The 10,896-nt window shown below is 49.4% G+C and overlaps 1 protein-coding gene across 1 annotated transcript; it reads left to right on the forward strand.

The window, feature by feature from the left end:
- The first annotated feature begins 1,718 nt into the window (after positions 1-1,718).
- LOC113598123 (uncharacterized) lies at positions 1,719-8,404 on the forward strand. The gene is made up of 4 exons (XM_053213974.1): positions 1,719-2,290; positions 2,503-2,611; positions 6,451-6,615; positions 7,871-8,404. Exons 1-4 carry the CDS (start codon positions 2,173-2,175, stop codon positions 8,250-8,252), a joined length of 774 nt encoding a protein of 257 aa, XP_053069949.1. The 5' UTR covers positions 1,719-2,172; the 3' UTR covers positions 8,253-8,404.
- Positions 8,405-10,896: the final 2,492 nt, after the last annotated feature.

The following is a 10,896-nucleotide window of genomic DNA, read 5'->3' on the forward strand; positions in this document are numbered from 1 at the left end:
GAGGGGCGAGTCCGTTCCCTTAGCCTCTGGCTCTGAGTACCCCTCGCGTTCCTGCGTGTTCGCCGGCTTGTGGCGCCCTCTCCATCTTCAGGGGACTTCTGCCCCATCCCTGCTTCTGTCGTGACACTTCCTTGGACTCTAAGCCTCCTCTTTCCCCCCTTGTAAGGACCGTCTAAAGACCTTTGTGGTTACACCGGGCCCACCCAGATAATCCCCATAATTTGCCCACCTCGAGAGCCTTCACTGAATCATACCTGCAAAGTCCGTTTTGCTCTGTAAGGTGAAAATTCACAGGTTCTGGGGACTAGGACCTGGGCGTATGTAGGGAGGGGTGCGCTGTTCAGCTGATTGCAGAGGGTGGTTGGCAATTTTAAATAGGTGGTGGGGGAAGGCCTGGCTGAGAAGACAATGTCTGGCAGACGTGGAGGAACCCGAGTGGTGGCCCATGGTGACCTCAGGACAGAGCCTTCAGAGAAAGAACAGTCACCACAGAGCCTGTGGCCGGCGTGTGGCTGGCATCATCCGGCAAAGGCCGGGAGGTCAGCCTAGCTCGGCTGAGTGGGGGAGGGGGCAATGGTGGGACATGAGGTCACAGAGGCCATGGGGACAGGCCCTCAGGGCCGTGGCAAGGGCCTGGGGTTTTACTCTCAGTAGGTGGGAGCCAGCGGGCTTCTGAGCAGAGGACAGACAGGATCTGATTCGGGTTTTCACAAGCTTTCTCTGGCTGGCAGGTGGAGAACAGTCTGTTGGGCGAGAGTGGAAGAATGAGGCCTGCTGGGGAACTTTGGCAAGAGCCCAGATGAGGGAGGCTGGGGAGAGGCTGCGATGTGCCCCCAGAGTCTCCTTCCAAACCAGATAATCCCGGGCCGGCTGCTGCTGAGAGATCAGGGCCGAGTCCCTCCCCAGGGAACGCTGTTGGCCAAAGGGAGCTGCTTTGCCCAAGGCCACTTTCTTTCCATGGGAGCCATCCGTTTCCAAAGACTGGCAAATCCGGGAGTATAAAGGTTCATCCCCCATGGCTCAATTTAGTGCATGTGTGAAGGCCATCTTAGCTCCAGACCTCCCAGGATTGAGACCCCACCTAGACTGTGTGGGGTCTAGGCACACACACACACACACACACACACACACATACACATGGATCTTTCCCAGGGTCTCAGTCTACATAGTTTGTTTAAAAAATGTATTTCAAAATTCCTGGGCCTGTGTGAGGTAGAGTGTTTTATCCTTGAAGGGGTAGAATGATGGGTAGAGAAGAGGCGTTTACGTATTTTTTCATCCAACACGGGTGCGCCCAGGTTCTTCACAGAGCCTAGGCACCATCACTGCCCGGGGAGACCCCGATTGTACAAGAAAAATGGAACAAACCAGATGCAAAGCAACACAGCCCCTTGTGAACTCTGTCAATGCAGTCGTCTGCTTGTGGATCTGTTCATTCATTTAACAAGTGTTGATCGTGTACCTTTGCTCCTATCTCGTCTGGTTTCCAGGACCCAGCAGTGAACAAGACAGATGTGATCCCTCTGTTCTCATGAGGTTCCAGTTTATGAGGATAGACAATATACAGCGACACAAATAAATATACAGAAAATTTCAGACTGTGAGAAATGCAGACTGGAAACAACATGGGGGATGGGATAAAGAATGATGGGGGGTGGGGGGCCACTGGTTCATTTCAGGTGGTCGGGGGGGAGCTTTCTGAGGAGGTGGAGTGTGGACTGAGTCCTAAAGGGTGAGACGGGCTGGCATGGGAGGTCTGAGGGAACAGTGTGCCAGGCAGAGGGAACAGCAGGTGCAGGGACCGAGGGGAGGAAACAGGTCTTGAGAATCGGAGGACTAGAAACGAGGCCAGCGTGTGTGAGTCATAAGGCATAAGAGTGGTTGGAGATGGGGACATGGAAAGACTTCGCAAAGCATCGAGTGGGCCAGAAGGAGAAGGGAATGGTGTTGTCATTGTGAGTTATTACTGCAGTGACAGTGGGCTTTGTGTCCAGCCCTAGATTCCAGAGATGAGGAGGACCTTCCCACCTGTTCACTTCAGGAAGACCATGAACCTTCCCCCTTGCATCGCCATTGGCTGAATCAGGTCGGCTCTGCTGGCTGCAGACTCGTTCTCTGTTTATCAAAGGCTGTAGCAGGTGCATTAAAACGTATCAGCCCAGCCCCAGGCAGATGGAGGCGACACGGAGAGCTTGGAATCGAAAGGCGCTGCTGATCACCGTGACCCCAAGATACACCTGCTTTCTCTTTGTTAAGGAATTAGACACGATACTTTCATCTTTAAAGACAGGTAAATAAAACTCGAACTGTCTACAGAAATGGGACCCGGAGGGAAATCCTGTTTTACGGTTCCGGCATTTGGGGCGGTATTTCCACATTCCCTTTTGTTTGTGTAAAGGGATAGACCGTGCAAAACTATCTTCTCAGGCACAAGTTCATTTGTCCTCATTGAAATGTGCAGAAGGCATTTACATGTCACACATATTTATAATTCTTTTCCAGATCAAAGAAAGAAAGAAGGGAAGGAAAGGAAGGAAGGAAGGAAGGAAGGAAGGAAGGAAGGGAGGAAGGAAGAAAATGCCTGCAAATCCTTGGTCGTACATACTTTCTGGTAAGCACGATGACTCATTTCTGCATTTCGTCTCATAGTTCAACCTCTCCTTTCTCCGTAGCGTATGGTTAACACTACAAACCCGTTCTCCCACCCCTTTCATTCATGAGCATGTGGTGCGGGCATCTGTTACTTTTGTCCACCCAGCATCCTCCTCCTTTCTGGCAGCTGTGCTCTGATTTTATTTGGAGCAAATGATCCCTCCCCTCTTCGATCCACAAGCCTCCAGTTCTAGATTTGGCCTCAGAACCCAGGGGCTTGGCAATAAGAATGTTCTCCCTCTCCACTCCCACCCACACCCTCTTCGGTCAAGGTGGTTCCTGGGTGGCAAATGGAATTCAATGCCAGATTTGGTTGGATTTCCTGGAAAGAATATCTCCCTTTTTCTCAGGACTTGTTTCTGTGAGGCCGTGAGGCCGTGAGCCAGGCCACAGAGCAGAGAGATCCCGTTTGTGGGTGAGGTCAATGCGGAGGAAAGCAGCCAAGAACTGGAGAGAAATGGAATCTTGTAGACATTATGAGGACTCTTGGATCCAGCCATGCCTGAAGCCGTTACCCCTGGAGCAGGTTTTCTCAACCTTGCTACCATTGTCAGTTCTGGAATAGATCTTTCTTTGCTGTGGGGGACTGTCCTGTACCTTGTAGGACATTTAACAACATCCTTGGCCTCTACCCACCAGATAGCACGCTGCACACCCTCCCCCCGCCCCTCCCCCCCGTGACAACCCCAAATGTGTCCGGACATTGCCAAATAGCCTTGGGGCTGTGTGTGCGTAAAATTACCTGCGTTAAGAATCACTACCTGAGACTGCTCTTAAGTTATGTAGGTCAATAAATGTCCTTTTTTTGTGCACGCAACACCCCCAGGGTGCCCGGTGCGTTTGCTCCCTGCAGTTGTTACGAAAACAGGATAATGTCTATTGGGCGATTAAAAATAACGTTTTGTCCCGATCGTAACCAGTCCCGAACACATACAGGCTTCAATCACTTGCAAGAAAAAAGAAAGAAAGAAAGAAAGAAAGAAAGAAAGAAAGAAAGAAAGAAAGAAAGAAAAAGACGTGGGGGAGAAAAGAAAAAAATCACTGACGCGAGTGTTTCCAAATTTCCAAACATCTGGCGTTTTGGAGGCCAAGCATCCAAGAGTTTTGGTTGTTAATTCGTGGAGCTAGAGCAGACACTTACAAAGCTGACTTCTGTACCAGTCTCAGAGCAGGGCTAGGGAGGACTGTCCTAGCAGCTGAATCTGAAACTCTCGCCTGGAAATCCTCACCTCCCCGGCCCCGTGGGGTCCCCAGTGTGTACACAACGGTGATGGGGGGGGGGATCCTGGCACGTGGAGGTTTCGTCTAGGAAACCCTTGCCCAAGGAATGTTCTAACACTCAGTTGTTGTCACTTGAAATGATGTCAGAGGCGTGATGCTGGCTGCATCTCAGGTCAAGAGAACCGAACACCGAGAAGGGAAAGGAGGGCAGGTCCCAGGGGAGGTCGGGAGCCGGGACTTTGAGGCAGGAACGCATTTCTGGTGTTTGGGAAGATGGCAGAGAGCTGGGACCTGCTTCAGCCCTTAAGGCTTCCTTTCCTCTAGGGAAGACCCCCAATTCACACCATCTGTGATGAGGGAAATGTTGGAGGCTCCCCTGGGCTCCTGTCCTTGTCTGGGGCCCCTGGGGATCACCACTTCCTTGATCTTGAAGTAAATTCGGGACTGGGGCTAAGTTGAGGCGGGTCAGGCACGGACTGGCCTTGGGCACAAAGATTTTGGGGGTGCCCCCAAATCTCAGTAAAAAAAGATAAATATGATTTTAATGCAGTATTTTAAAAACCAAAACGAATGCAAAAAAAGTCCGCAACAAACAAAATATCAAATTTTAAAATAAAGACAAGATCTGTTGTTTTATTGGGAGTTAAAATCAAAAAAAATTTTTTTAAATGTTTATTCATGTTTGAGAGACAGAGTGCGAGCGGGGGAGGGGCAGAGAGAGAGGGAGACACAGACTCTGAAACAGGCTCCAGGCTCTGAGCTGTCCACACAGAGCCGATGCGGGGCTCGAACTCACGGACCGCGAGATCATGACCTGAGCAGAAGTCGGACGCTTAACTGACTGAGCCACCCAGGTGCCCTTATTGGGAGTTATAATTTGAGTTGTATGCCTCTAATTTCCTGATTAATTGTAAAACCAATTCTGCTTTTAAGTATTATGATGAGAACCATGGCTTACTAAATAAATAAAAAACCCTAACCAGCCAACTTATATCAGAAACAAATCATGATTTTTTTTTTTCTGAGACAGCTGAACCAGAATTTCACTATATTTTTTGATCCGAGCAGATACCATTTTTGAGTCGTTCACTGACTGAAATGCCCAACCGAGTTGGTCAACAGGAACGACCCAAACAATTAAACCCTAATCTCAGTTGCAAACCTTTTTGGGTTTATAAATTCAGCTCCCCGAGTTCTTACAGTCATCTTCACTTGCCTCGGTCCCGAAGGATCCGCCTCCTGTGCCATGAGGAGTGTTTCTCAGGTCTGCAGAAACCCAGAGAAGAAAACTCATCTTCTGATCTGAAGGGAGATGAAAAGCATATTTTAACAGCGCATTTCCAATGCATTCCGTGCCCATCACAGAAGCATCCAAGTACCTACATCATTTAGAAAGCTGCAGGAGAGCGAATAATGAGTGCGGAATATGCGAACGATTCATTTTGCTTTTGAAAAAAATGTAACCCAGGCAGAGAAAGCTTCGCAGAAGATCTGAAGACAAAGTCACTGCTGTTTGCAAAGTCAAGGCAGTAATGAGATGATTAAGCCAAAACAAACCTGAGATTTAACCTTAACGGGAGTGAACATTTTAATTTTTTAAAAGGTGGAGAAAGTGCCATAGAAGGGTGTCTGAGGGTTACGGAAACTGTTAGGAAAACGAGAATTCTGGGCTCTGAGCTGTTCACAGCTCTGTCCCCGGGGTGTGAAATTAGCGACGGAGGCAGATTTCACAGGCACTTCGGGAGCGTGGCGGTGTGGGGCTGCGGATTTGCGACAGGGGCCTCCCCGCCAAGTCCTGCCCACTGGCAAGCTGCTGTCTCTATTCATGCAAAGCACAGAGAACCCTGAGTGTCTGGAGCGTTTTGCATTTATATTGAACACAGACTCTCCTTCCGTGGGAGTGAGTCTAGCCCTTGGGTGGAGCACCCCGGAAGGAAGCGTCGCGAGACGACGTTCTCACCAAAATCCTATTTTTCTCTTGTGAGAAAAACTCCATCCATATGGATTATGCTTGTGGGAAATGCTGGGAAAATGTGTATAAAATAGGAATATGGTTAAAAATGTGAAACCTTAAAATATCTCCAAGGGCAGCGAGGAATTCTGAGTCTGAGTTCTGGGTCTGAAACGATGGGTGATGGCGTCCCCGGGACACCGCGGTCTGGAGAGCTGGTTTGGGGAAATTTACTAGAGAAGAGAAACTTGGGGAGACAGTGGATGGGAGGAGGTTGTACTTCCTGATTCTCTTCCCGTCTTTCTGGGTTTCATCCAGGTGGTTATACAGGACAACGGCCCGCAAGTGGAATTATTCCTTGTCCTGCTTTCCACCTTTGTCACAGTTATCCGAGCTTGGTGCAGGTCCCAGAATACAGTTACCCCAACAGCCGGAGAAAACAATGGCCTCAGGAGAAAGTCTTAGCTGTTTTAGCATCTTTGGACGCACCTGGGACTGTTGTATTGATTCACTTTGGGGAGCATTATATTTTCTAAACGCAACCCGATATCGATATCGATCGTTAGCAAATTGCTTCCCTTTCAAATGCGGTATTCACCCTTTTATGGCCTCCTTGCTGTTGGCAGGTGTTTGACATCTCCCAGACATGGTTTGAACTTTGAACAGTCTTATGGAAAATTTGAGATCGTGTCAGAACGGGCTCACTGCTCTCCCCCTGACACTGTAACAGGAACTCATACTGATATTGGCTTATTAAGTTACAGAGCATGTGGGTTCCCATCAGTCAACAGGTGAGTCAGCAATCCAAAGAGGTCTCCAAGGACCGGATTCTTTCCATCTTGGCGTTGTCTTCTGAGTGGACTTCTTTCTGCCCGAGGGAGGAGACCCTCCTGGGGACTGAGGGTCACGTGGGTTCAGAAGAAACAATCAGGCCGAGGAAAGCTTTGGAAGCTTTCTTAAAGGAGCAAGCAGGAAGTTTTCTAGAAAACTCCAGCAAACCCTTTCTGGAATCTCCTTGGCCCCAACTGCATCACATGTGTGTTCTTGACCAAATCACTGCCCAGGAAAACGGCTGGAGTCAGCTCCTCACAGGCCCGTGGAATGTGAGGGGGACAGGGGCTTCACGAGAAGCCAAGGACCCTTCCTGGGGAGGGTTGGTCATGGATGCAGTGGGCAGTCAGCGATACCCACCGGCTGCCTAGGAAAACCAGCCTCATCCGCCAACCTCACTGAAGGCAAACTCTGTTTTCTTCCTTACCGCTTGCATCGAACACTTCTTCCCATACCCCCCAATTCTGCAGCACAGCTGGGTGTACTGCAATTCAGTTCAGTTCTGACACTGTCCGCTCTGAGTTAGCGTCAGACCCCACAGGCCAAGAGCTCAGTCCCACAAGACCCCACAGGCCAAGGGCTCAGTCCCACAAGACCCCACAGGCCAAGGGCTCAGTCCCACAAGACCACCCCCATTTCAGACGCTGATCACAAGTCCTAGGATGTCACCTGGACTTCTGGCCGACAGGCTGTAATTTGGGGTTCCCGTGGCCACACTTTGTTGGATTTGATAATTTGCTAGAATGGACAGAACTCGGGGAAATACTTCCTTTTGTTTACCAGTTTATTACAAAGGATATAGGAAAGGATACAGGTGAACAGTGAGAGGAAGAGACACATAAGGAAGGGTCTGGAAAGGTCCTGAGTGCGGGCACTTCTGTCCTTGTACCCCATCCCCCCCGCCTGTGGATGTGTTCACCAGCCCAGATGCTCTCTGAACCCCATAGTTTAGGGATTTTTATGGAGGCTTTATCACATAGGCATGATCTGTTATCAGCTTACGCTGAAAGTTCCAGACTGCTAATCTTGGCTTGGTCCTTCTGGTGACCAGCTGCCATCCAGGAGGCCACCAAGAGTCGCTTCATTAGAACAGAAGACACTCCTATCGCCCAGGAAATTCCAAGGGCTTTAGGAGCTCCGTGTCAGAAAGAAGATCAAAGGCCAAATGTTAGGACGAACCAGGGAGACCATTTTCACATACCCCTTCTTCCCTAGGGGCTGGTGTCTGATCCTCGAAAGTAATTTCACAGATGTGGAAATAGAGACGCGGAAAAGCGATAACTCATCCAAGTTCCCACAGCCAGCGAGTGACGGAGCTGAGCTTCGAGTCCATGCAGCTTCCCTTGGGACCCCATCCTTCCTCTTCTGCGGGTGGAGGTCACAAGTACCCTGCTGGGGAAATCGAGGGCTGAGTCCTCATATGTCACAGCGGCCTGTTGGCAACCAATGTCCCACGCCGTCAGAGGTAGACGTGGAGGAAACGTACCTCCCATACATCGATGGCGGGAGTGTTAAATGGTACGGTCACTTTGAAAAACTCTTTGGCCATTTTTTAAAATATAATTTATTGTCAAATTGGCTGACATACAGGGTGTAAGGTGTGATCTTGGTTTTGGGGGTGGGTTCCCGCGATTCATCGCTTACACACAACGCCCAGTGCTCATCCCAACGAACGCCCTCCTCCGGGCCCATCACCCATTTTCCCCTCTCCCCCACCCTCCCATCCACCCTCAGTTTGTTCTCTGTATTTAAGGGTCTCTTATGGAACCGGAAGATATTATGCTGAGTGAAATCAGTCAGAGAAGGACAGATATCATATGTTTTCACTCGTATGTGGATCTTGAGAAACTTAACAGAAGACCCCGGGGGAGGGGAAGGGGAAAAAATAGTTACAAACAGAGAGGGAGGGAGGCGAACCATCAGAGGCTCTTTGGCCGTTTTAGAAAGTTAAAACGTACATCTGTTCTCTGACTTAGTAATTCTACCCCTAGATATGTACACCAAGAGACATGAAAACACAACCGGAAAGAGGAGGAGCAGGGACGCTCAGAGCGGCTCTTGCCGTAATAGCTCTAAACTGGAAACAACTCAAGCGTCCGTCGATAGGAAAGCCACTAGTATTCGCAGTGGAATACCACTCAGCAGTGGAAAGGGAGCCACCCTTAAGGCAGGTCACAACATAGGCATTGTGAATCGGATGCATCGCTTTCAGAAGTATCTAAGTTCAGGGGCGCCTGGGTGGCTCAGTCGGTTAAGCGTCCGACTTCGGCTCAGGTCACGATCTCGCGGTCCGCGAGTTCGAGCCCCGCGTCGGGCTCTGGGCTGATGGCTCGGAGCCTGGAGCCTGCTTCCGGTTCTGTGTCTCCCTCTCTGTCTGCCCCTCCCCCGTTCATGCTCTGTCTCTCTCTGTCTCAAAAATAAATAAAAACGTTAAAAAAAAAAAAAGTATCTAAGGTCAGAAGCCACCGAAAAATGGTTGATCCCGGAGATGGACCAGAGGTCGGGAGCGAGAGACCAAAGACAGATGCTACATTCTCAGCCTTTCTGTCCTTGTGGTAACTTAAGAAATCACGTATTATTTAGTTTAACAAAACCCAAAGGGTCCGTTTCTTCTCTCTGCCCATGACTCTCAGGTAACAGTTTCGTTCAGTAACCGGGAGCCCCACTCACTCAAGTTCAGCTTGGATATTTGGAGGAAATAGAGGTCAGATAGAACTGCACGACTCGGGTGACCAGGACTTGGTGGCACTGGCCTGAGAGGGTCTCAGCAGAGGTGGCTTATTCACAGGGAGGGACAAGCTGGGGGCGCCTCAGATGAGAATGGCCTCGAGGGTGGAGCCCCTACACTCACAGGTCATGCGTACCCGTGACGGAGGCCCCGCCACCAGCCTTGAAAGAGCCCCAGCCAGGAGCCCGTCAATGAACTAGAAAAGGTAAGTAGAGGAAAGTGTGCCATCTCACATAAATGAAGGATTCTCTGAGAAGATAGTTTCTCAAGCTGATTGGCACTGGGATTCAAAAATGCAACTGAGGGGCGCCTGGGTGGCTCAGTCGGTTGAGCGTCCGACTTCGGCTCAGGTCATGGTCTCGCGGTCCGTGGGTTTGAGCCCCGCATCGGGCTCTGTGCTGACAGTTCGGAGCCTGGAGCCTGCTTCGGGTTCTGTGTTTCCCTCTCTCTCTGCCCCTCCCCGGTTCATGCTCTGTCTCTCTCTGTCTCAAAAATAAATAAACGTTAAAAAATATTATAATTACAGAAACGCAACTGAAAACAACCTTTGCTGAACCAGAAACCTGGAAAGCTCCAGTGAATCTAGAACTTAAAAAAAAAAAAAAAAAGAGAGCGAGACAAAAAAGAAAAAATTAGGGGATTGCCACGCGTATTCCATAAGTATTTACCCTGTTCAAAGAAGCAGAACTTGGAATGTGATTTGTTTTACAAAAATTCTATGTAGACAGCTCTTTCCGTACAGGTTCTAAGGCTCGTCTGCAGTCCTTAGCCTGCCCGTCGTCCGGGTCCCACCCACCCCGACTGTGTGCACACGCGCTGGGGGATGGGATCCCCGCCACAAGGTGCCACACACCTGCCACAGGTGAGGAATCCGGGAGATGCTTCTTGTGGGAAGGACGGATGAAAGGTTTCTTTGTCTCGAACTAATTTTTTCCATTTGGTTTTCAAGTGCTATATTATTAATGTTTTAGGTAAACGTTCCAGGAAGACTTGGGGAATCTTTTATTGGTTTTTTTTGTTTGTTGTCGGCTTACTTTGTTTTGTTTGGGGGTCAGAACTCTTTGTAAGACACAGGAAACGACTCTGGCTGCTGGAATAGACATGAATCCAGTATTTTTGATGTTTTGATCACCTTGCTTCAGACATGGCTTTAAGACACGGCTTCTGACAGAGAGACTAGATCGTCCAGGCTTGGGTCAGTGGTCACCCCTCAAGGGAACCAGGCGCCCTGATTGGCAGATCCTCCAGTCTGTGTCCAACGGTGAAAACTTTGTTCCCCAAAGAGAATTGGAAGGCTGTTATTGGAGAAAGAGAAAAATCTGATGGCAGCGTTCCATGGAAACAGTGGTTCTCAACCGTCATGACTAACTCAACACCTGCCTTTATGGCAAATATTGTGTAATGCTGCCTCACACCCCGGAAATGAAATTCATGAGTAATATGACCTACTTATACGCATAATTTAAAAAATTAGAATATTGCCCTAGTCACCATATCGAGGAGAAATAAAAGG

Source organism: Acinonyx jubatus, unplaced genomic scaffold, assembly GCF_027475565.1.
Source record: "Acinonyx jubatus isolate Ajub_Pintada_27869175 unplaced genomic scaffold, VMU_Ajub_asm_v1.0 scaffold_61, whole genome shotgun sequence".
In the NCBI taxonomy this organism is placed as follows: Eukaryota; Metazoa; Chordata; class Mammalia; order Carnivora; family Felidae; genus Acinonyx; species Acinonyx jubatus.

What these genes read in the sequence shown, in the direction of transcription:
- LOC113598123 (XM_053213974.1), top strand. Translation starts at nt 2,173, where the DNA reads ATGGAGGCGACACGGAGAGCTTGGAATCGAAAGGCGCTGCTGATCACC. An exon ending in TTGGTCGTACATACTTTCTG is followed by an intron (nt 2,612 to 6,450) that starts GTAAGCACGATG and finishes TGCTGTTGGCAG; the next exon opens with GTGTTTGACATCTCCCAGAC. An exon ending in GGGTTCCCATCAGTCAACAG is followed by an intron (nt 6,616 to 7,870) that starts GTGAGTCAGCAA and finishes CTTCTTCCCTAG; the next exon opens with GGGCTGGTGTCTGATCCTCG.